The 26,361-nt window shown below is 43.8% G+C and overlaps 1 protein-coding gene across 1 annotated transcript; it reads right to left on the bottom strand.

Annotated features, from left to right (window-relative positions):
- Positions 1-22,620: 22,620 nt before the first annotated feature.
- On the bottom strand, positions 22,621-25,582 carry LOC136525186 (uncharacterized). Its single transcript, XM_066518178.1, has one exon. It carries the CDS (start codon positions 25,580-25,582, stop codon positions 22,739-22,741), a length of 2,844 nt encoding a protein of 947 aa, XP_066374275.1. The 3' UTR covers positions 22,621-22,738.
- Positions 25,583-26,361: the final 779 nt, after the last annotated feature.

Consider the following 26,361-nt stretch of genomic DNA (forward strand, 5'->3'; position numbering starts at 1 on the left):
CGCTAATTATTTAGCCAATTGCTCTCAAAATTCAGCACCATATGCCAATGCCCCTATTCATAATTTGGCTTCACATGTTACTCTCAACTCGAGCCAAATTAATGAAAATTCAGCAAGGTATTTAGGTGTTAATACTCATGATTTAGCTTCACGTGTTACTAGTAACCATAGCTAAATCAATGAAAATTTAGCACCTTATGCAAGGATCAATGCCCACAATTCGGCTTCATATTTTGCTCATGACCATAGCCAAATTAGTGAAATTTTAGCAAGGCATTCGAGTACTAAAACTTGTGATTCGGCTCCACACGTTGCTAATAATTATAGCCGAATCAATAAAAATTCAGCAACGTATGTACATGCTAACAATCATGATTCAGCTTCATATGTTGCTCTTAAATCAAGCCAAATTGATGAAGATTTAGCCCATGCTAGAAATCCATATGGCTCCTCTAAATGGAAGGTGCCCGCTTATCATAGATCGTACCCATTATGCTATGATTACTTGAAAACTCCTGATGGTTGGTGGGTACCTGATTTTTATGAATTTAGTGGTGAAGATGATAAGACCGCTGTGGAACGCATTAGTATATATCTCTCATAGCTAGGTTTTGCCAGTAAAGAAGACTATGAGAGTGCGAAATTTTCCTTTATCCCTCACTGGTATTGCCTTTGCATGGTTTACATCTTTTCCCCGGTGTACTGTTGGTTCTTGGTCTCAATTAGAGGAGCAATTCTATGAATATTTTGAAAAGACTAATGAGAAAAGGCCGATCATAGTTGAGTCATTGGCTAAAAGAGGATTGCTAGTGGGCATGAAAGAAAGAATTATTTTAGATATAATCATAGGTTCGGCTAGAAAAGCCAAACAACACAATTCCCTTCTAAATCAATCACATCTCGAAAAACAAGTTTTGTTACAAAAAAGCATGAGAAGCGCAAGAAAATAGCTAGACTTCATTTTTCAGGAGCTAAAGGGGTTGTACACTTATCTAGTGATTATCGCATCATTGATGGAGATCAAGCCCCTACAAACAACAAAGGAGGGCTGCTTGCCTGCTCAGAATCGGCTGAGCCGACTTCAAAGTCGGCTAAGCCGATTGCTGCCTGCCCTGAGTCGGCTAGGTCAGCTTCCTAGTCGGCTAAGCCGACTGCCTCTGATGGCTACCCTGAGTTGGCTAGGCCGACTTCCTAGTCGGCCAGGACAACTACACCTGTTGCTTTGCCTGCTAGCACCCAAGTCGACCTAGTTGACTTCCTCTGTTCCTACAGTTGTTGAGGTGCTTCCGGGTGATTTGACCTCTCTTATTGATTGGTTTCTAGAGATGAAGAGAAACATCATTAATGATATGCACTTCTCTAGCCTAATCAACAAGGCACAGGGTATAAGTACTTTACCAAATTCTCAATCTAGTCATATTATTTCAATTGCTACATCTATTAGCAATATTCTTGCTAGTAGTTTTAAAAGACCGATTGAGGAAGGTACTTTACTTGTTGATGACAAAATAAATTCACATTTTATTGGCCCACACATTATGCCATATGTCAAGGCCGATAGTACTAGTTTGTCAAAGCAAAAGCTTCCCAAAAGCAGCTATAAAGGTGTGGCCGAATGTATTGATGTCAAATCTGATCCATTCGTTTGCCTAGCTTTAAAGCCGACTCCACAAAAGAATCGGCTCAAGAAATCAAAGTACACCTTTGACTTACTTTTTGTGATCATGTCTTTGATATCTTGCTCAAGAATAATTTTATTAGAATCATTGATCACAATGCTTTGCCGTCTATTGAAAACTTAGAAGAGCTTACATATTGCAAGTGGCATAATTCATTTGATCATAATACTTCTAATTACAATATGTTTCGTCAAGTGATCCAATCGGTCATTGATAAAGGATGATTGAGATTTTCTGATGTTCAACAAATGGACCAATTGGTTCCAATTGGTCTTGATGGCAAACAGGTTTCGAATCGTCTTGCATTAGCCGATTTACTCAAAGATCAAGGCTTGAATGCCCAGGAGAGAGATGTAGAGCCCTCAAGTGAAGACAAGGTTGTTGTCCAAGAATTGCAAGTTGAAGATATTCCAGAGGACAACAAAGTGATCACAATTCTAGAAGAAACTGGAGGGTAGGTCAAATCTCTCCCACTGAAGCAAAGGTCGATTAATCCCATTGAGCATGGGTAATCGGTCAAGGATCCTCCTTTGAAGCATGTCTATCAAAATGGGAAGAAGGAGGATGCCCATAAAGCTGATGGAGGTAAACACCATGACAAACAAAGAAGTTGAAGGCCAAAGCTTAGCTTCAAGGAACTTCTAGCCAAATATGAGAAGATAGCAGAAGCAAATGTCACTAATCGGCCAAGAAAAGTCCAATCATCAAAATTGCCTTCAAAGCGCAAGTCCCATGAGTGGAATTGGCAAGGAGATAGATCTCACGCAGCAGCAACATATTCTCCTTTTGAGAAACCAATTCCCATGTCATATGGACCACAACCCATATATTTTCATCCTTATTCATCTTGGGGCTGGTTTGATCAAGAGGTACATGTTCCATCATATTTTAGGCCATAATATGTAGAATATGTAGCTCCTAGACATTCAGAGAGATCATCATCTTGTAAAGACCGTTTTGATCAAAATCGGTCTAGAGCTCAACCAAAGAAGAAAGCGGTAAAACAAGTTTACAACGTGAAGTATGATGGCCCAAAGAACAAAAGTTCAAATCTAAATTCAACTATTGAAAAGCTTATTACATTGATGAAAAATCTAGCTATTGATGGCAAAGACATGGGGAAATCATCTGTTGATATTCGAGATGCCAAATCTGAACAAAAGAAGGATAGAGTGCTCAAAATCAAGAAAGAGTTGTCGCTGTCCAAAAGAGAAACAAACCTGAGATGCTCAATCGGTTTACCAAAGTGGCAAGAAAAGAAGTTACAGAAGCTTAGTGCAGAGAAGCTGAAAGAAAAAGGCTTGGTATGGGTTCATAAAGGAAGTATATATTCAAGCTCAGAAGGATGATGTTCAAGCAAGTGGTGCAACGAAGGCAAAGGAGAGAAGGAGATTCAAGACACAATTGCCAAATTAGAGGATTGCACCAAATCATCAAAGTTATTGGCATGGCATCATCCATACTCTCTGCCTATGCCTATGTGGAATTCATCCCCTGGTATGCATGGTTATCCCTCAACTCCTTATTTTGATCCTTGGTATGGATCTTTATGTTATGGAGGGTTATCAAATTATTTTGCTTACCAATGATCAAGAGCTGAAATATTTATTTTGGTTATGCATACTTTTGTGGATGAATTTGTATGGTCGATATTTTGATATCGCCCTTAGTGTAAAATATAGCCAATGAATGCTTGCAATCATCGTGCTATTAGAAAGGCCCCCATGGAATTCACTTTGATGGTTTTAGGCCCGGGAGCATGATATATGCATTTTGATTTACTTCATGGATGTGACAATATGATTAATCGGCTTGCAAATAAGGCCAAGGTGTTGGCATCTTCATTATTTCTCACAATAGTGTTGTTTGAGACATCAAGCCATTAAAACTATATTTGCACCAACATTTGAGCCGAATGTGAAGTTTTCTTATTTGGCTTGGCCATATTGCAATCCATGGGGTATGACATGTTGAAGCCTTTGGTGATTCCTTGCTAGTGGCACATCAAGTAGTTAGTGAGTTTCAATGCCTAGAAGGATCACTTAATGCTCATCTTGATATGTGCCTTGATATAATTGCTTCTTTTGCCAAATTTGAAATTCAGCATATTCTAAGGCTTGAGAATTATAAGGCTAACATGTTGGTTCAACAAGCATCTGGCTTTGATGTCGATGGGCATATTTTTCACATCAAAGAATGGCCAATGTAAGAAAACTTTGTTGTTTTGTGTGCAGGAGTAGCAGAGTCAGCTGAGCCGACTCCCCCAGTTGGCTAAGCCGACTCCCATCTGGCTTGCCAAGAAACTCCCAAATCGGCCCATTTTGGTTCCAGTGAAGTTGCAGCCAATTTGGATGATTAGAGGACTCCCATATTAAAGTATTTACATGATCTAAACACTGAAGTCGATAAAAGTGTTCAATGGAGTGTAGAGTTTGTTTTGCACCATGAGCTATACCAAAAAATTGTTGAAGACTTGTTGCTGAGGTGTTTGGAATTTGATTAAGCAAGGATAGTTATGGGAGAAGTCTTTGGATTTTGATCAGGCTCATCAAAAAGAAGATTGGGGGTAATCCAAGGAGGTGTCCTAAAGTTTTGTTTGAAGCTCTATGGGCATATTGTGTAACAGAACCGCCCAATTTGCTACAAAGACCAAGTACAGAAAGTTATCTTGACCAATTTGGTCCCTCTGATGCTTGAAGCTATGTAGCCTAAAGCTATCGCTGATATTAGAAACTAGTAACATGTCTCTCTTCCATAAAAGTCTTTCGTCCTAAATCTCGAGACGCGATTCCTTTAAGGGGGGAGGGCTGTAACACCCTAGGTGTTTGTCACCAGTTAAGCAATGGGTTTAAACTCAACCATGGCATGTTAAGTGGTGATGGAGATGTTAGGTCAAACATATGAAAATGAGCCAACACTTAAACTTGGACCTTGCACCATTGCTTACATGTTGCCCTTTCCAAAAAGAATGCTTGAGTAATGTTGGATGTACTTCTTTCATGTGTCTCACATCAATATCCATCTATATTGATCCATGGAAAAGTTTCATGAAGTTTGGAATCAAGAAGTCACATGAAATGATAAGTTACATCTTTGTTTGAATTGCCCTGTTAAGTGAATGGAAACATTGGTCATTAAATGAACCTTGCAACCTTGCCCAAATGACTCTAGAGGAACTCTACAACAAAAGTTATGAAAGGTTCATGTTGAGCAGATATCAAGAAAATGCCCCAATCGGTCAAAAACCCTAATTCTAGGGTTTATCATGATGCTGTTTTGACCTATGTTGACCAATCACTTAGAGTGCTTGCATGGAGTTGCACCTTAAATAAAAGTTGAATTTTGAGTGGAGTGCAACAAACTTTATTTTTGGACCAAGCCATAATTAAACTCCTAAGTGGCTCAAACAGTGGCCTCAATTTCAAATGCAGTGTTGTTTGCCTCTCCAGAAATCGGCTAAGTCTGGGGACTAAAATTTCAGTTGCAGGTTAGCTTATTTGGAGCTCTGTATCTCCCAAACCAGGCCGAACTAGTTCATGAACCTTTAATATAAGTTGTAGTACTCACTTAGATCTACAACTTGTATTACTGAGGTTTTTGCTGAAACTGGCTGTATTAGGGAGTATAGAGGGGAGAAAATGCAGTTTCAGTTGGTCTGAAACTGAACTGCAGAATTCAGTTTTGGGGTGCCCTCCTTTGGAGCTCCATATCTTCCAATACAGTCTGAGTTAGCTCTTGATCCTTAAACCAATATTGTTCACCTCACAAAGATCTACAACTTTGCCTCTTGCACCGTGATCAAACGCTGGCCGAATCGAGAAATAAGGAAGGATGAATAGGAGGCTTCAGTGGTATGTTTGAGGTGGTATTAGATTTTGTCTTAATCAGCTGAGCAGCAGTAATGGTCGACCAGCTATAGGGTCTCAACGCCGCGTGGCGCCCTCGCTCACCCTCGCTCGCTTGCATGCTCGCTAGCTCGCCCCGCATGCATGGTGTGGAGAAGCCGAGCGCCCTCTCTCTCTCTCCCTCTCATTCTCTGTCTCGCTCTCGCTCTCAGCCATGGACAGCTGAGCAGAGCTTGTAGAGCACCGTCATTCTCTTTTCTTAGTGCCTCCTCGCTTACCACCAGCTGTAGCCACCATCTCTGCCTCATCCCCTCCACCTCACGCCTGTAGCGCCGTCTCCTAGGGCTGTCGGTGCAGCCGACAACGCTGCCACCAGCAATGTTGCCGCGGCCACCGCTGGTGCACATGGCCAGGAGGCTACGGTCCGCTGCTGGTCGGGCCAAGACCTGGCACGAGTGAGGCTCGACGCTGCCAAGCGCCAGCATGGGTTCCCCTGTGCTCCATCGCCACTCCACCGCTGCCGGCAAGCTGTGTCGCCGCGTTCGCTTGCTCGCAAGTGGCTAAGCCACCTAGGACCGCCTCTAGACAAGCCGAGCGGTCCCCTGGATGCTCGTGGACCTACTGGTGCTCGCACTACTCTTCCCTGTCAACGTCGGCCCTCCTCCGGCTGGGTTCCGCCCTCCCCGTCGGCCATTCCCTGCTCTCTGTGGTTAAAGGAAGACGAGGGACTTCGCGCTGAAATTTGACAAAAGGGAGGGGTCGATCTGTGAAGTTATGACTCATGTGAATAGTGTCATAAAGGATCTGTTTGTTCAGATTAATTTGTGGAAACTTCAGGGTTCCTGATGCAAGATTTATATCCCTTTTTCTTTGATTTTGCAGATTTGAATGATCAGCTTTAAAAATTCATAGTAATTTGTAGAAAAATTGTAAAATAGTAAATGATGATTTTTTGGAATCCTTGTGAAGTTATCTATGCAGTAGATCTATAATATAGCATGCTTTAGTTTAAATATTTTGCTGTAAAAATAGATTTATGCAGTTAGGTTTTTGATACTAGTTGTGTCTTGTCTTTTTCATAACTATAGTTGTTCTGCTCAAATAAATGTGAAATTTTTATAGTAGTCTACTTGGAGCATGTAGTACCTACTATAATTTTTGTAGATTAAATGGTGCAGTTTTCATATATGTTTATCGTTCCTCTTAATTAATTAAATAAATTAAGAAAGGCATGAAAAGAAATGAATTGGGAGTGAACACTTTATTTTCTGGTGTTCTTGTGATATGTGTGATAAGTGAGTAAAGTTAGTTTTGTCCAATTATATGTTTACAACATGAATTAATAAATATTTCCTTGCATTATGTCTTTCTAGACAGTTCTCAGGACTTTACAAAGTTCCCCATGATATTTTGGTTTGCTGGAAAAATGGTGAATACAAAAGTTATAGATAAATTATGTATCAAGCTCCTGTCAAAATTTGGTGGCATTTGGCCCAGTAGCTTAGGAGCTACAGTAGTTCAAAGTTGGATCATAGTTTTGCTTGCTCTCTGTCTTGTTTGGATCTAATTATGTAGTTCTATGAATTAGACCTGGTAGAGGTTGGAATCATGCCTTGAGGTTTGAAAATGAATTGTAGGTAATTCCATAAGATTTCCAAATTGTCTTGTTGCCTATCATTTCGATTTGTAGATCTCCGGTTATGATCAGTTTACTGTACCACTATATAAGTTCCTATCTTGCTGAAATATGAATGTTCGTGTATATGCTCAGTTGCGATGTTCTTGTTGATTATTTAGATGCTAGCCTAACTTGAGAACATGCTTAGGTGCAGGTGCTAGGTCCTTAACAGAAGATGAGCAATTGTACATTAGATTGTATAAACTTAGTAAGTTAAAGTGGTTTGAATAGAGCTTAAGTCGGAAAATGAGGACTGCAGTGAGCATGTGCATTCCCCGAGCATTCTTAACTTCATTCATGTGCATCCATGATATTTATCTTGCGCATATATGCAATAGGTGTGCCGGAGGGAGTGACGCTTCTAGAGTTTGAGGGAGCGAGCCAGGAGGAGGAGCCCGAGGTTCAGGCGATTGATGAAGCAGCCGTTGTGGAGGAGTTGCCCGAGTGCCCTGACCACCACCCGTCCTCTTTCCTGAAAGGCAAGCCCCGGAGCATATTAAGTCTCCTATGTTTTTACAAATATCTTGAGTATCTTTTATTCGTTGATGATGCATTAAGTATAGGAATTGGTTGGAACCAATTGTTGCATTATATATCTATCCTTGTCCAGATATCACACTTGAATCCTAATTAAGTTCAGGAACAGACTAAATGCTTAGCCATGCTTAGTGTGGTAGAAGTCAGGTGATGCCTGTCACCTGCGAGCTTTAGGATGAGGTGGATCATGATTGGCTATATTTGCTATCGTGGAAAAGAACCATGTTAATAATGAATTAAGACCGGACGGAGTCTTGTGTATGTTTGGACATAGTGACTCCGTCTGTATCATTTAAGGACCGATACGTTGTACATCCTTATGTCATGTTGAACGCAGCCTAACATTTAGCTGGCCGGATAACTCGTTCCGACCGCGAAGCCTAGTAGCTCGATTCAGGCCAAGGACGCGAGCAGTGGTTGTAATCTAGATGGCAGTAAGGATATGCGGAGAGCCATTGGCATAAGCCCAAGTGTGGGTTAAGTCACTGAGCACTCATGGCAGAGTGGTTCTCTAATTTTGTGGCACTGATCGGACTCGCGACTCCTGAATTGTACCAAAGGTGACTTGTTTGCGACCCTGATGGGGGAAGCAAGGTTTGTGTTAGGAATACCCCAGCTGGATAGGAATCGATTCGAATCGCCGTCTCTCCCGGATAGTGAGAACTTGACTGAGCAGCGGCAACGTAGATTCAATTAATTTAACGATATGGTTAAATGGATGATGATGATAAGGTTGCCACAATTTATACCTGCTATGGTTATTAATGTTTGCATCTTAATCAAATAATTGCTTAGTACAGGTGCTAATATAGATGATAGGTTAATGGCTAAAAGTCACTGCTAGTTCAGGTTAAGAGTTGATCATTATTACTTATGCTTTTCCGCAAAAAGAAAGTGTCAGCCAGATCCACTAAATTAAGCTATGCATGATCCTTGGTGTCATTTGTTTTGGTTTCCGACGGGTAAGTCTAGTTGAGTACATTCTCGTACTCAGGGTTTATTCCCTCTTGTTGCAGATGACCTTCTTTATCAGGGCTTCTATAAGTATTGTCTCCACCCGGCGGGTGACGAAGACTAGATCATGGGCATGATCTCTATTTATCTTATCCGAATGCTTTTGTGGGTTGTGATAACCAAACTGGTACTTATATTTGAACTCGGGTGTATGAGTTAAACTATTTGCTTCCACTACTTTACAAGACTTGTTTTGTAATAACGATGACTCTGAGGTGTTGTAATCTATTTGCAAATCGTCTGTAAAATGTTGTAACGTGTGATGTGTTATGTTGAATTACTGTGATCTTGGTTGTATGCAAGTTGGTTTGAAATCCTTTGTGGTTTTAGTTGACTACCGGGTTTATATGGGCTCAAGTGCGAGAATTTGATCGTTTTGGCGATTGTTTTTGTACTTGTGCTCTTATAAATTGGTCGGTTCTGTGACATATTGCATATTTAGCAATGGTGCTAGGTGTAGAAAACCATGCCACCAAGTTGATAAGGGGCAACAAGTTTGGCAAGAGGTCACCAAGTTGAGAAGGTCCTTATAGTGTGATCAAAGTGATATTTAGCAATTCTTATCTACTGGAGGTGTTGCAAGGTGGTAGTCTCCCAAGAACATTTAATGGGAGGTGCTTAGAAGGTACTTTCCAAGTGTTTGGTAAGAAGCCTAGAGTGCTCTCCAAACAATGGCCGATACATGTATCATCCTTAGAAGAAATATGACCGATGTATACATCGCCCTTAGAAACTAGATAGCCGATGAGTTAGGTATCCCTGCTATTTAGTGCTTTAATTATGCATATATGAGAATATGATGGAAAAGCTGTGGATATTACTTTGGATAAGTTCAAGACAACAAACAGAGAACACTGCTGAATTTCCTACAGAAAACAGTAGCAATGGGCCAGTTTTGGCTTTGAAGGTGCTTTTTAGTTTGCAAGCTTTACTAAAAAGCAGGAGGGTATATGTTGACACCCAAAATTGTCCAGAGTGCATAATTGACATCACCATCATGTTTCTATCATCAAGATGACCTGAAAACATACTTAGATCATTGCATTTGGTGCTTGGGCGAAGAAAACGACTATTGGGGTGCTGAACTAGCCACTTGACCAACTTCCTCAAATGAAAGAATGGACTTCCCCATTGCATTCCTCTCGTTGACCTAATTGAAAAATATATATGGATCGCCTCGTTTGGAGTCTGGATGAAATAATTATGAATTTCAAAAGCTTTTCACCCGGAATTTCCAGCATACAGTCGGCTAAGCCGACTCCCCCTATTTTCAGCCCATAAAAAGCGTCTCGGGCCCATGAAAGTCGGCTAAGCCAACTTTTCTACTATTTCTGAGCCGGTTTGACCCCCAAGTCGGTTTTGGACCTATTTTGGACGTAGGAAACTTGGAGATTATGATTTGGACCTATTTTCTTTTGGGATAAGACCACCCCCTCTATATATCCGAGAGGGTCATGGACGATTGAGTCCCCACCTATCTAATCGATAAAATCAATCTACAAACTCCTTTTATCCCTTTTACCTTCTTCTCCAACCCTCATGCTGTTCATCCCTTGATCCAACGACCAAGGATGATGGTGCCCTAGGCTTGCCGATCAATATAGGGCAACCCGACGACGTCCTTGCCCTGATGAGGTCCCTCTCGGGCGAGAGCTTCGATGGTTTCTTTCCTAGTTTTGCCTAAAAACTAGCTGGTTCTTCATCACACAAGCATGTTGGTTATCCTTTGGTGGTTTGCTTGAAAACCTCTCTGTTCTTTGCCATGAAAGAGTGGCATCCTCATTGCGTTCTTCAGTCTGCAGTGGCCTAGGTGTCCAATGCCCTGCAAGTGTGTGATTCAGATCACTTCCGACATCAACAACATCCTTGTCAGGCCTACTACCATCACTCACTAGCTATGCCATCCTCCTAAGCACAAAGCCTAAGGTGTTGTTCCACCTCATGGGCCTAGGACCCCCTGCTGCCCTCTAGCCCTCAACACCATCTCCAGCAGTAGCAACAGTTGGTGTTGCACCACAACAGCAGCAATAGCTACCATAGCAACACTCCTAGCAACCTTATTGTAGAAGTCAGCAGTAGCCACAAAACCACCCTGACCAACCAGCACATTCACAACCTCTGAAGCCATCCTATAGTATTAACCAAGGAGACAACAAGCACATTACATTCAACAACTTCAAAGTAGGCATCCTCAAGATGAAATGAAATGGTTGTGACCGTGAGACACACCCATGCAGTAGCAACATCATACTTGTGTGTTGCTAGGACTATATGGATGTATCTCATGGTCAAAAACATGGTAAACAAACCAAATTGGTAGAACCATCAACAAATAGTCAATAATAAACATTTGAGATAACAAACATTTGGTCTCAGCCATTTCCACATTCATTATTACATAACCAGCCATACAACCAAGAGTTCCATAGCAGGGTAATCAAACTAAATAAATACAACAAAGTAAATGAATGATCAGGTCCTAGAGGTACCTCTTCCTTCCCACATAGCATTACAGATATCATCCCTCCTAATAGCCATGGTGTTGGGCTCTTGAGAGTTTCCTTCATCTAAAGGCTGGCTATGATTAGGCTGGTTGGGTGTCCATTCCTCCTCAGTGGGCACCACTAGGTCAGTGCCAAATCCAAGAATCCAATTGTGCAAAATGCAGCAGGCCAAAACTAGTTTGACCTATGTCTTGTATGGATGGAAGGGTTTGTTGTCTAACATACGAAACATATTCTTTAGTGCACCAAGAGCCCTCTCCATAGTGACCCTTAGTGAAGAGTGCCTTATGTTGAAAAGTTCTCAGGCATTGGTTGGTAGTTTCTGCTTCCATACTCAGACAAGTGCTACCAAACCCCCCTATAGGGGGTAGGAAGCCACTACGGCATGCATAACCCGCATCTACAAGGTAAAATTTACCTACAAGTGGACTAGAGGATGTGTACAATGAGTGTGTGCTATGGTAAGGACATATGTGCAATGACTTGATAGTGTAGTTACCTTCTACGACAGTGAACCCATCATTCCTCTCAAGTGCATCAACCAAGATAAGTGCATCATGGGCAGAGCCCTCCCAACCAGCAAGAACATATGTGAACTTGATATCAAAGTCCACAACAGCCATGACATTTTGTGTAGGGTTATGTTTACTACCCCTGAATGCATGTTGCATGCGTCTAGGCATCCTTGCCAACACATGTGTGCTATCAATGGCACCAATGCAGTCCTAAAAATATTACGTGAGACAACAATCCATGTGAATGTGCACATCTACCTTAGGTAGAAACATGTGAATCACAAGTACCTGCATGAATGGATTCCATCTATGGCTTCCAAGTATCTTTAGGTGGAGGCAGTGGAAGGAGGTTTGATCATTTCATTCCTAAGTTCACCAACAGCATACAACACCTAGTGGAAGTGCCTGTGGACTGTCTCTATTGACCTCCTAAAGGATTGGTGCACAACCCTAAACCTCTAGTTGTGACCAACAACATGAAGGAACATTACAACCAGCTCCTCAACTGTGCATCCTTCTATTTTAGGTACAAGGCCCCTATGTCTAAAAAGGTTGCATAAAGCAAAAAAAGGAGCCCTAGTCATTCTAAGCATAGATAGACACTCTACATCAGTGGAGTTGTAGATGAGATTAAGGGTCTATTGTCTGTGCTTTTCATTTTCTTTCCTAAGTGTCAATAGCAAAGGGTTAGGTAAACATTCATCCCTTCTCCTTTTAAGCCTACTGGTTACAAATGACACCATGACAACAACCAAGGTAGTTGCTTGTCTACCCATCAACTCACTGCTCTCAGAGGGATCCATCTACATGCATATGACATTGAAACATAAAATCAGTTCAACATACCCTGCCTGGCTTCAACATGGAAGTGTAGTGATTTAAAAAGCTAAGCAGGCATGTCTGCTTGTAGGTACAAGCCTCCAAGTGTCATGGACAACATCATTGACCACAAGACACAAATACAGGACCAACCAAACAACCAAGAAGAACCAACAGAGGCATCGTTAATCGAAAATAGTAAGCATACCATCATGTAATGCCAAATGAACATCATCGCCAAATAACCATACCAAAAATAGTAAGCATAGCATGATGTAATGCCAAACAAATACCGATTGAAACCCTAATCCATCATAAAACATCAACATGTACTAATATTAAACGAACAAATCATCAAGAGCAAGTAGTATAGCAAACCCTAACATCATTGCCATCAAAGAATAGGGGGGTTGGGGATCGATTTCACCTCAGGGTCGTCGTCGGAGAAAAGAATAGGCAGCATGGAGAGAAAGAAGACCAGGCGACAAAGAGGAAGCAGATCTGGTCGGAGAGGAAGCAGATCTGGCCCAAAGAACACCAACCACACCAACGAAGCATGAGCGGAAGGAAGAATACGACCACCTCCCAGAGTCCCAGCAATGAACAAGGTGCGGCACCGTGTCGGTGCAGATCCTGGGCGAGGGAACAAAGAGGAAGCCCGCTGAGGAAGAACAACACATCGCTAGACACCACACCTCAATTCCACCACCGGTATCTCACGGGAATGGGTGGAGAAGCAGAGGAGAAGAAGGGAGGGAGGCCAGCACCGGGCGGCCGCTTAAAAAGGCAGCAAGATTCACCGGAAAAAGGGAGCACGCGTGGAGGTTTCAGCATTCCCACGCGAGCCACCCGCCACCGCCCGAATTTGCCCCCAAATCGGCCGGCTCTCGCCGCACGGAGCCAAGCCCTAGAAAAAAGGGGGATTTTGTTTCCCTAGAGCCAGGCGGAGGGGAGGGTTTTGCACTGAGCAAGCCAGGCTAGGAGATAGGCCAAGGCCATCAAACATGAGCACTACAGCCTAGGGGAGCAGGTGGGCTGTCGGGCCACCCCATCAAACATGCCCCTATAGATCGAGTGGAAGGAGGTTTGATCATTTCATTCCTAAGTTCACCAACAGCATACAACACCTGGTGGAAGTGCCTATGGACTGTCTCTATTGACCTCCTAAAGGATTGGTGCACAACCCTAAACCTCTGGTTGTGACCAACAACATGAAGGAACATTACAACCAGCTCCTCAACTGTGCATCCTTCTATTTTAGGTACAAGGCCCCTATGTCTAAAAAGGTTGCATAAAGCAAAAAAAGGAGCCCTGGTCATTCTAAGCATAGATAAACACTCTACATCAGTGGAGTTGTAGATGAGATTAAGGGTCTATTGTCTGTGCTTTTCATTTTCTTTCCTAAGTGTCAATAGCAAAGGGTTAGGTAAACATTCATCCCTTCTCCTTTTAAGCCTACTGGTTACAAATGACACCATGACAACAACCAGGGTAGATGCTTGTCTACCCATCAACTCACTGCTCTTAGAGGGATCCATCTACATGCATATGACATTGAAACATAAAATCAGTTCAACATACCCTGCCTGGCTTCAACATGGAAGTGCAGTGATTTAAAAAGCTAAGCAGGCATGTCTGCTTGTAGGTACAAGTCTCCGAGTGTCATGAACAACATCATTGACCACAAGACACAAATACAGGACCAACCAAACAACTAGGAAGAACCAACAGAGGCATCGTTAATCGAAAATAGTAAGCATACCATCATGTAATGCCAAATGAACATGATCGCCAAATAACCATACCAAAAATAGTAAGCATAGCATGATGTAATGCCAAACAAATACCGATTGAAACCCTAATCCATCATAAAACATCAACATGTACTAATATTAAATGAACAAATCATCAAGAGCAAGTAGTATAGCAAACCCTAACATCATTGCCATCAAAGAATAGGTGGGTTTGGGATCGATTTCACCTCAGGGTCGTCGTCGGAGAAAAGAACAGGCAGCACGGAGAGAAAGAAGACCAGACAACAAAGAGGAAGCAGATCTGGTCAGAGAGGAAGTAGATCCGGCCCAAAGAACACCAACCACACCAACGAAGCATGAGCGGAAGGAAGAAGACGACCACCTCCCAGAGTCCCAGCAATGAACAAGGTGCGGCGCCGTGTCGGTGTAGATCCTGGGTAGGGAACAAAGAGGAAGCCCGCCAAGGAAGAACAACACATCGCCAGACACCACACCTCAATTCCACCACCGGTATCTCACGGGAATGGGTGGAGAAGCAGAGGAGAAGAAGGGAGGGAGGCCAGCACCGGGCGGCCACTTAAAAAGGTGGCAAGATTCACCGGAAAAGGGAGCACGTGTGGAGGTATCAGCATTCCCACGCGAGCCACCCGCCACCGCCCAAATTTGCCCCCAAATCGGCCGGCTCTCGCTGCACGGAGCCAAGCCCTAGAAAAAAGGGGGATTTCATTTCCCTGGAGCCAGGCGGAGGGGAGGGTTTTGCACTGAGCAAGCCAGGCTAGGAGATAGGCCAAGGCCATCAAACTTGAGCACTACAGCCTAGGGGAGCAGGTGGGCTGTCGGGCCACCCCATCAAACATGCCCCTATAGATCGAGTGGAAGGAGGTTTGATCATTTCATTCCTAAGTTCACCAACAGCATACAACACCTGGTGGAAGTGCCTATGGACTGTCTCTATGGACCTTCTAAAGGATTGGTGCACAACCCTAAACCTCTGGTTGTGACCTACAACATGAAGGAACATTGCAACCTGCTCCTCAATTGTGCATCCTTCTATTTTAGGTACAAGGCCCTATGTCTAGAAAGGTTGCATAAAGCAAAAAAAGGGAGTCCTAGTCATTCTAAGCATAGATAGAAACTCTACATCAGTGCAGTTGTAGATGAGATTAAGGGTCTATTGTCTGTGTTTTTCATTTTCTTTCCTAAGTGTCAACCGCAAAAGGTCAGGTTCACATCAATCCCTTGTCCTTTTAAGCCTACTGGTTACAAATGACACCATGATAATAACCAGGGCAGCTGCTTGTCTACCCATCAACTCATGGCTCTCAGAGGGATCCATCTACATGAATATAACATTGAAACATAAACTCAGTTCAACATACCCTGCCTGGCTTCAACATGGAAGTGTAGTGTTTTAAAAAGCTAAGCAGGAATGTCTTCTTGTAGGTGCATGACTCCAAGTGTCGTGGACAACATCATTGATCACAAGACACAAATACAGGACCAACCAAACAACCAGGAAGAACCAATAGAGGCATCGTAAATCGAAAATAGTAAGCATACCATCATGTAATGCCAAATGAACATGATCGCCAAATAACCATACCAAAAATAGTAAGCATAGCATGATGTAATGCCAAACAAAGACCGATTGAAGCCCTAATCCATCATAAAACATCAACATGCACTAATATTAAATGAACAAATCATCAAGAGCAAGTAGTATAGCAAACCCTAACATCATTGCTATCAAAGAATAGGGGGGTTGGGGATCGATTTCACCTCAGGGTCATCGTCGGAGAAAAGAATAGGCAGCATAGAGAGATAGAAGACCAGGCGACGAAGAGGAAGCAGATCTAGTTGGAGTGGAAGCAGATCCGACTCATAGAACAACAACCACACCAACAAAGCACGAGCGGAAGGAAGAATACGACCACCTCCCAGAGTCCCAGCAACGAAGAAGGCATGGCGCCACATCGGTGTAGATCCTAGGTGGGGGAACAGAGAGGAAGCCCACCGGGGAAGAACACCGCATCGCCAGACACCACACCTCAATTCCACCGCTAGTATCTCACGGGAAAGGGTGGAGAAGTAGGGGAGAAGAATGATGGGAGGCCAGCACTGGGCGACCGCTTAAAAAGGTGACAAGATTCACCGGAGGAGGGAGCGCGCGTGGAGGTTTTAGCCTTCCGGCGTGAGCCACCCGCCACCGCCCGAATTTTCCCCCAAATCGGCCAGCTCTCGCCACGCAGAGCCAAGTCCTAGAAAAAGGGGGATTTCATTTCCCTAGAGCCAGGTGGAGGGGAGGGTTTTGCACCGAGCAAGCCAGGCTAGGAGACAAGCCAAGGCCATCAAACATGAGCACTGCAGCCTAGGGGAACAGCTAGGCTATTGGGCCACCCCATCAAACACGCCCCTATAGATCGAGTGGAAGGAGGTTTGATCATTTCATTCCTAAGTTCACCAACAGCATACAACACCTGGTGGAAGTGCCTATGGACTGTCTCTATGGACCTCCTAAAGGATTGGTGCACAACCCTAAACCTCTCGTTGTGACCTACAACATGAAGGAACATTGCAACATGCTCCTCAACTGTGCATCCTTCTGTTTCAGTTATAGGGCCCCTATGTCGAAAAAGGTTACATAAAGCAAAAAGGGAGCCCTGGTCATTCTAAGCATAGATAGACACTCTACATCAGTGGAGTTGTAGATGAGATTAAGGGTCTATTGTCTATGCTTTTCATTTTCTTTCCTAAGTGTCAACAGCAAAGGGTCAGGTTCACATTCATCCCTTCTCCTTTTAAGCCTACTAGTTACAAATGACATCATGACAACAACCAAGGCAGCTGCCTGTCTACCCATCAACTCATGGCTCTCAGAGGGATCCATCTACATGCATATAACATTGAAACATAAACTCAGTTCAACATACCCTGTCTGGCTTCAACCTAGAAGTGCAGTGATTTAAAAAGCTAAGCAGGCATGTCTACTTGTAGGTACATGCCTCCAAGTGTCGTAGACAACATCATTGACCACAAGACACAAATACAGGACCAACCAAACAACCAGGAAGAACCAACAGAGGCATCGTTAACCGAAAATAGTAAGCATACCATCATGTAATGCCAAATGAACATCATCGCCAAATAAGCATACCGAAAATAGTAAGCATAGCATGATGTAATGCCAAACAAAGACTGATTGAAGCCCTAATCCATCATAAAATGTCAACATTTACTAATATTAAACAAACAAATCATCAAGAGCAAGTAGTATAGCAAACCCTAACCTCATTGCCATCAAAGAATAGTGGGGTTTGGGATCGATTTCACCTCGGGGTCTTCATCGAAGAAAAGAACAGGCAGCACAGAGAGGAAGAAGACCAGGCGACGAAGAGGAAGCAGATCTGGTCAGAGAGGAAGCAGATCTAGCCAGAAGAACACCAACCGCACCAAAGGAGCACGAGCGGAATGAAGAATACGACCACCTCCCGGAGTCCCAACAATGAAGAAGGTGCGGCGCCACGTCGGTGCAGATCCTGGGTGGGGAACGGAGAGGAAGCCCACCGTGGAAGAACTCCGTGTCGCCAGACACCACACCTCAATAGCATCGCCGGTATCTCATGGGAATGGGTGGAGAAGTAGGGGAGAAGAAGGGAGGGAGGCCAGCGCCGGGCGGCCACTTAAAAAGGCAGCAAGATTCATCAGAGGAGGGAGCGCGCGTGAAGGTTTCAGCCTTCCCGCGAGAGCCACCTGCCACCACCCAAATTTGCCCCCAAATCGGCTGGCTCGCGCCGTGCGGTGCTGAGCCCTAGAAAAAGGGGGATTTCATTTCCCTAGAGCTAGGCGGAGGGGATGGTTTTGCACTGAGCGAGCCAGGCTAGGAGACAGGCAAAGGCCATCAAACATGAGCACTGCAGCCTAGGGGAGCAGCTGGGCTGTCAGGCCACCCCATCAAACACGCCCCTATAGATCGAGCGGAAGGAGGTTTGATCATTTCATTTCTAAGTTCACCAACAACATACAACACCTGGTGGAAGTGCCTATGGACTGTCTCTATGGACCTCCTAAAGGATTGGTGCACAACTCTAAACCTCTGGTTGTGACCTACAACATGAAGGAACATTGCAACTTGCTCCTCAACTGTGCATCCTTCTATTTCAGGTACATGGCCCCTATGTCTAAAAAGGTTGCATAAAGCAAAAAAGGGAGCCCTGGTCATTCTAAGCATAGATAGACACTCTACATCAGTGGAGTTGTAGATGAGATTAAGGGTCTATTGTCTATGCTTTTCATTTTCTTTCCTAAGTGTCAACAGCAAAGGGTCAGGTTCACATTCATCCCTTCTCCTTTTAAGCCTACTGGTTACAAATGACACCCTGACAACATGCCAGGGTAGCTGCTTGTCTACCCATCAACTCACGGCTCTTAGAGGGATCCATCTACATGCATATAACACTGAAACATAAACTCAGTTCAACATACCCTATCTTGCTTCAACATGGAAGTGCAGTGATTTAAAAAGCTAAGTAGACATGTCTGCTTGTAGGTACATGCCTCCAAGTGTCGTGGACAATGTCATTGACCACAAGACACAAATACAAGACCAACCAAACAACCAGGAAGAACCAACAGAGGCATCGTTAACCAAAAATACTAAGCATACCATCATGTAATGCCAAATGAACATCAACGCCAAATAAGCATACCAAAAATAGTAAGCATAGCATGATGTAATGCCAAACAAAGACCGATTGAAACCTAATCCATCATAAAACATCAACATGTACTAAGATTAAATGAACAAATCATCAAGAGAAAGTAGTATAGCAAACCCTAACATCATTGCCATCAAAGAATAGGGGGGTTGGGGATCGATTTCACCTCAGGGTCATCGTCGGAGAAAAGAACAAACAGCACGGAGAGAAAGAAGACCAAGCAATGAAGAGGAAGCAGATCTGGTCAGAGAGGAAGCAGATTTAGCCAGAAGAACACCAACCACACCAATGGAGCATGAGCAGAAGGAAGAATACGACCACCTCCTGGAGTCCCAGCAACGAAGAAGGTGCGGCGCCGTGTTGGTGCAGATCTTGGGTGGGGGAACGGAGAGGAAGCCCGCCGGGGAAGAATGTCGCCTCGCCAGACACCACACCTCAATTCCACCGCCAGTATCTCATGGGAATGGGTGGAGAAGCAGGGGAGAAGAAGGGAGGGAGGCTAGCGTTGGGCGGCCGCTTAAAAAGGCGGCAAGATTCACTGGAGGAGGGAGCGTGCGCGGAGGTTTCAGCCTTCCCACACGAGCCACCCGCCGCCGCCTGAATTTGCCCCAAATCAGCCGCCTCGCGCCGCGTGGAGCCGAGCCCTAGAAAAAGGGGATTTTGTTTCCCTAGAGCCAGGCGGCGGGGAGGGTTTTGCACCTAGCGAGCCGGGCCAAGTGAAAGGTCCTAATATGGCTAGAGGGGGGGTGAATAGCCTATTTAAAAATCTACAAATCAACTAGAGCAATTTGATTAGTATAACAAATAGCGAAATGCAAACTTGCTCAAGCTCTACAAAGGTTGTAAGCCACCTATCCAACAATTCTAGTTGCTATGATCACTAAACACACAATTTGCTATGTCACTACTCACTAAGAGCTCTCATACTTGCTACACTAAAGAGCTCCACGAGATGAACTTAAACTACAAAGCAAGCTCTCAATTCTAGCTACACTAAAGAGCTTGCTACAACTAGTTTGCAAGAATATAAATGAGTGAGTAGGGTGATTATACCGCCGTGTAGAGGAGTGAACCAATCACAAGATGAATACCAAATCAATCACCAGGAGAATACCAAATGGCAAGAACCTACCCACAAGTGAGATAACTCAATGACACGAGCAATCCACTAGAGTTACCTTTTGGCTCTCCGCCGGGGAAGGCACAAAACCCCTCACAATCACCACGATCGGAGCTGGAGACAATCATCAACCTCCGCTCGATGATCCTCGCTGCTCCAAGCCATCTAGGTGGCGGCAACCACCAAGAAAAATAAGTGAATCCTACAGCGAAACACAAATACCAAGTGCATCTAGATGCAATCACTCAAGCAATGCACTTGGATTCTGTCCCAATCTCACAAAGATGATGGATCAATGATGGAGATGAGTGGGAGGGCTTTGGCTAAGCTCACAAGGTTGCTATGTCAATGCAAATGGCCAAGAGAGTGAGCTAGAGCCAGCCAAACAGTATTTATAGACACCCCAAACAATAGAGCTATTGGCTCAATTATTGGGTTGACTGCGCATTGACCGGACGCGTAGGTCGTGTGCACCGGACACACCGGTCGTGTATACCAGACGCGTCCGCTGTGGCGACCGGACGCGTCTGGTCGCTGCCTGACCGCCACGTGTCCCATTTTAAATAAAATAGCCATTGCTGCCACGAGTTCCATGCGACCGGACGCCCTGTTTGAAAATGACCGGACGCTGAGCCGCAGCATCCGGTCGACTCCATAGAGCACCTAGGGCTGATCGGACGCTGAGTTAGAAACGACCGAACACTAAGCCACAGCGTCTGGTCGAGTCCATAGAGTTCCTAGAGCCGCTCTGGGCCGACCGAACGCTCCCAGCGTCCGATCAACTGTTATGCTGAACACCGACTTCACTGATTCACACCGGATGCGTCCGGTCACTCTGTGACCAGCGCGACTAACTCCTTTTCAACTCTATCTTCTTCACCATTGCTCAAATGTGCCAACCACCAAGTGTATCACCTTGTACATATGTGTTAGCATATTTTCACAAACATTTCCAAGGGTGTTAGCACTCCACTAGATCCTAAATGCAAATGCAATGAGTTAGAGCATCTAGTGGCACTTTGATAACCGCATTTCGATACGAGTTTCACCCCTCTTAATAGTATGGCTATCGAACCTAAATGTGATCACACTCGCTAAGTGTCTTGATCACCGAAATAAAATGGCTCCTACCATTTATACCTTTGCCTTGAACCTTTTGTTTTCCTTTATCCTTTTCCAAGTCCAAACATGTGATCATCATCATGGCATCACCATTATCATGTTATGATCTTCATTTGTTTCACCACTTGGAATGTGCCACTATCTCATAATCACTTTAATAAACTAGGTTAGCACTTAGGGTTTCATCAATTCACCAAAACTAAACTAGAGCTTTCACCAAGGCCATCAAACATGAGCACTGCAACCTAGGAAAGCAGCTAGGCTGTCGGGCCACCCCATCAAACACGCCCCTACAGATCGAGCGGCTGGCTTTTCAGCGTGAGAAGCGCGATGCCCAGCAGTTGGAGCGGGCGCAGCAGTTGGGTACGAATAATCAACCATGCGCCTCCATACATGTAAACAAATATTTCATGTCAGCGTATCAACAAATCGGGGCTAATTGTTATTCCCCTTCCAAATTACGAGACATTTTGCCTTCTCTAGATACATTGTCTTTACGTGTATCTGGACAATGTATATCAAAGTGTATAGTAAAAACTACCAAAACACTTTACAGTTTGCTTTCCAATATAGTGCATTCTAGCCATTTTTACGCAAAATAAGAAAGAATGCAATAGACTGTATTCCTCACTTATAACTTCCTAATTTATCATAATCCAATTCTATTCCTCATGATTAAAATATAAACTCTCAGTTCCTTTATATAAAAATATAGCAAGGACTGAACCAAGTAAAATATTACTCTCTCCGTTCCAAATTATAAGATGTTTTGTTATTTCTAGACTCATAGCTTTTATATATGTTATGTATATATGCATAGTAAAGTTATGAACCCAGAAATGTCAAAACGCCTTAGGGATGGAGAGAGTATCTTTTTTTTCCGCGAATCCCTTATATTTCAAGACAAATTTCAAATGCTTGAATATGCTATATTAGAGGACAAATGAAGTGGAATGAATGGAATAGCTAGGTAATTTTTAGTTAAAGCTCATCCAAATGAGGTCTAATAGGGTAGGCTATTTTTTAGCCAAGTCTTCGAGCCTAAGGCTTCACCAATGATTTTTTTTCCCATTGATTCCAGTAACCCAATGATGAATGATGCTGAGCACCGACAGAGTAGTTAGGCCGAGGAAGCGAAAAGTGCACTCTAAAATGTATATTACGAATTATGAACTGAGAAAGGACCGCTTAACAGTACTCCATACAACAGGTCACATTTCTGCAAACGTTAGAACCATGAGATTTTGCATTGGAAATCAGGTGTCCGACTACAATAGTCTTGTCCTGTCTTTCTTTTCTGTTTTTCTCTCTTATTTTCACCCCTTTGTACTTGTATATAACTTGTCGTTTCCCTTTAAAAAAAAATCGTTTCTAAGGCATCAGAACTTTTCAAGATGTAAATATCTGATATCATTTCAACAAATGCCACATCAAGACTACACAGGTGGAGGCACCTCTCCCGGTTGCCCAGCAGATGACAGATGGTCCAAAGGTTCAGTTTCAATGAGAACCCACAGTTTTTTCAGAAACGGCATCCACTTCTGTCCCTTCCTTTTCACCAATAAAGCCACCTTGTCAAATGACAGCAATACATGCATTACGATGTAGATGAACACAGCAATGACAAGAAACAAAATGTAAGCAGATGTCTTCAACTTCCTGCAGCTGCCTGCAGCATATGCACCGAGCAGACCGAGCAAGTCCAATACCATTGCTGTTTTCATGGCAAGGAGAGATCTCTTGTACTTGCTTATTGTATTGTTCAACAAGAGGATGACCATGACTATCGACGCCGTGAATGTCGTGGCATTGCAATAAAAGAATACCTTATACCGTCTTGGGTGGGTATATTGAAGAATTGGATCACCAGCAAAATGGCCTTCCTGGTCATCAGGCCAGATCCCACCTGGTGGGAGCAGTGCAGCTTGGTATGTGACAGTAACTGCAAGAGTTCCAATGAGCATCAAATCTTTGCGCCATTTGTGCTCAGTTCTCTTCCTAATCCTGATACTTCTCTCATGATTTATGGATGTATGTTGGCGGTCAAAAGCCCCTATGCTGAACATCCTTTCCAGGAAATCATTCACCTTGTCCTTGGCAAATGTCAAAACCAGGACTTGAATCATGACATAAACAGACACAGCAAGAACAACAAGGATGACATACACCGATGTTAACACTTTCCTGCAGCTTCCAGCTGCAAAAGCACCCATGAGGCTCATCAGATCAACCAGGACACATGCATGCAGCGCATAGGATTGGAGGCCCTTGTGACATAACCTTTTACTAACAAGCAACATAATCACAGCTAGGGATGCCACGAAAGCAGTGGCATTGAAATAGAAGAAAACCTTGTAGCGGAGTGGAAACTCATCAAGGAATACTGGGTCACCTGCTCGGTGGCCACCATTATTGTCAGCCCAGAAGCCACCAGGTGGGTTTATGCCAGCTTGATATGTGGCAGAAGCTGCAAGTACTGCAAGCAACATAAGAAACTTACGCTGCTTTTCCAAATTCTTCTCATCATCATCACTATCAATTGTATCATTTCTTCTGAAATGATTTATTATCCAATTCCGTCGTGTCTTCAGAGCCACAGATAGCAGAACATGAAGTATGACATAGATGAAAACAAGAAGCATTAAGATGAACGCATAGACAGATGTCGAGAACTTTCTGCTGCTTCCAGCAGCATAGGCCCCCATAAGACCAAAGAGATCCAGTATCATTGCTGTTTGCAATATGTGGCGCTTCATAGCACCAATGGTAATCAGCTTGCTCTGAAGTAAGGTTATGATGACCAAAGATGCTACAAATGCCGTAGCATTGCAATAGAAGAATGTCCTGTAACGCCTGGGATGCATAGCCTCCAAGATTGCGTCCCCTGCAATATGCCCATCAACACTGTCTGCCCAAAAGCCACCAGGTGGATTGAGCCCAGCTTGATAAGTGACAGTGGCAGCAAGGATGCCAAGCAATAGGAGATATGTGCGCAATTTCTGTAGGTCATCCTTTGCATCACCAGAAATGCTTGACATGCTTTTGCTGGATGGATGTTCTGCAGTGGGCCTTGACAGGTCAGGATCTCTGTCATTGTTTGGAATCCCACTCCCCTTCTCAACAAAAGAGCACAGTTTCTGGAGCATTTCATTCTTCTTTTCTCTCATCCATCCAATGGACTTCTCTACACAAGCTGGCTTTGTCACAAAAGGTTCGATCCACTGGAGGAAGAGGTAGAGCAAAACTGCAGCAACAAGACAGAACACATAGAGAGATGTACGGACCTCCCTGCAGCTCCCAGCAGCATAAGCCCCCATAAGCCCAAATAGGCTCACAAGCACACACAACCGCAGAGCATTTGACTTGACAACATGATCCACTGCTGTATTACTGAGGAGCATGATGATGATCACATGGGATCCAGCAAAAGATGTTGCATTGCAGACCAAGAATGCCTTGAACCTGCGGGGATGGTGCTCTAGCAGCACTGGGTCACCAGCAAGATATTGAGGCTTCTTGTTGTCAGGCCAGAAGCCACCTGGTGGGCTTAGACCTGCAACATATGTTACTGATGCTGCTAATGTGGCAAGAACCAGTAAGAAACTGCGATTTCGCTCCAATTCCTCCATCTTGTCAGAAGGCTCTTGCTCATCTGACCTGCTCTGTGCGTTCTTGAAAATTTTACCCAGGAAATCCTTCCAGAGTCTCTGGATACCCATGAACATATCCCGCAGCCATTTAGGTGCCATATGCCGGAAGAATATGACATGGAGTGTGACATATGCGAAGATGCCAACAAGTAATACCCAAATGTAAACTGAAGTCTTCTCCTCCCTGCAGCTCCCGGCAGCATAGGCCCCCATGAGCCCAAGCAAGCACAATACCATAGTGAATTGTAGTGCCCGAAGCCAAACTGCATTGCGGTTCAGCTCCCTAACCAGGAGCAATATCAGGACAATCAGTGATGCCGCAAATGCTGTTGTGTTGCAGTAGAAGAAAATATGGTACCGCTTCGGGTAGCTAACGCTTAGCACGATGTCACCTGCAGTGTGGCCATCCTGGTTGTCTTGCCAGAATCCACCTGGCGGAGCCAGCCCTGCCTGATATGTTATGGCTGCAGCTAGGATAGCCATCAGGATCAAGTACTTCCTTAGCTTCCATAGGAGCTCAGCTTCATCAGCATCTGGATTATTGTCACTTTGGCCTTGGTGTGGCGTTTGTTGCTCAAGGGCGGAGTTTCCAGGCAGATGGTCACTGCTAGGCTGCTCTCTGGACTCCATAGAGTTGAGCTCAAGCTTGCAAAGAAAATTCCAGTTGTCTCTGAAGGCTGTAGCATTTGAAGATCAGTTTGGAGATGAGCTATACGCACAGGTCATGGTCTTTGGATACACCTCCACTAGATATTAGGGAAAGGTTAAGAAGATAAAGTAAAGGGAGACGATAGAGAATATGCAGTCACATAAAGGCGCCCCAACTCCTACTCATGGCCAATTCAAACTGATAGAAACTTTAGTATTAACAATCAAAGAAAAAAATATTGGTTATTCTATGAAGTAAGGTGTTATCTACTCATCTTCTATTGAAGTTCTTGTAGTTGACTGCACAAGAGCTCCCCTTATTTTTGTAAGATTCAGGTCACGATTTTCTGCATTCACACCCAATGATAAGAAGGAATTTTCAAATTATGACAAAAGAATAATATATTTCATACAAGGACCTATGAATCAATCAAACAATATATTTCTTTTATGGTGCAGTGTCTGCGTTGCTTTGTAGGATGGGCTTCAAGAATATACAACCATTTCATTTCTGCCAGTTTCTTTTGTGCTCCATTTCATTCTATTTGTCTTTTCATGTTTAACTGAACTTCAACAAAAAGCCAAAATATTTTTTCCTGCTATGAAATTTTCCCAAGCCCGAGTAAAGGAGGAGGGTTGTGTTAGGTGCGGCGAGCCAATGTAAAAACTTAGCCACTTTAATAGAGATGAAACCCAAAAGAATCCCATTAGGGCGTAACCCTCTTAGCAACGCGCCATGTCGGAACCCGGGTATGGTGTTA

The sequence above is a fragment of the Miscanthus floridulus genome, chromosome 19, assembly GCF_019320115.1.
Source record: "Miscanthus floridulus cultivar M001 chromosome 19, ASM1932011v1, whole genome shotgun sequence".
Taxonomy (NCBI): domain Eukaryota; kingdom Viridiplantae; phylum Streptophyta; class Magnoliopsida; order Poales; family Poaceae; genus Miscanthus; species Miscanthus floridulus.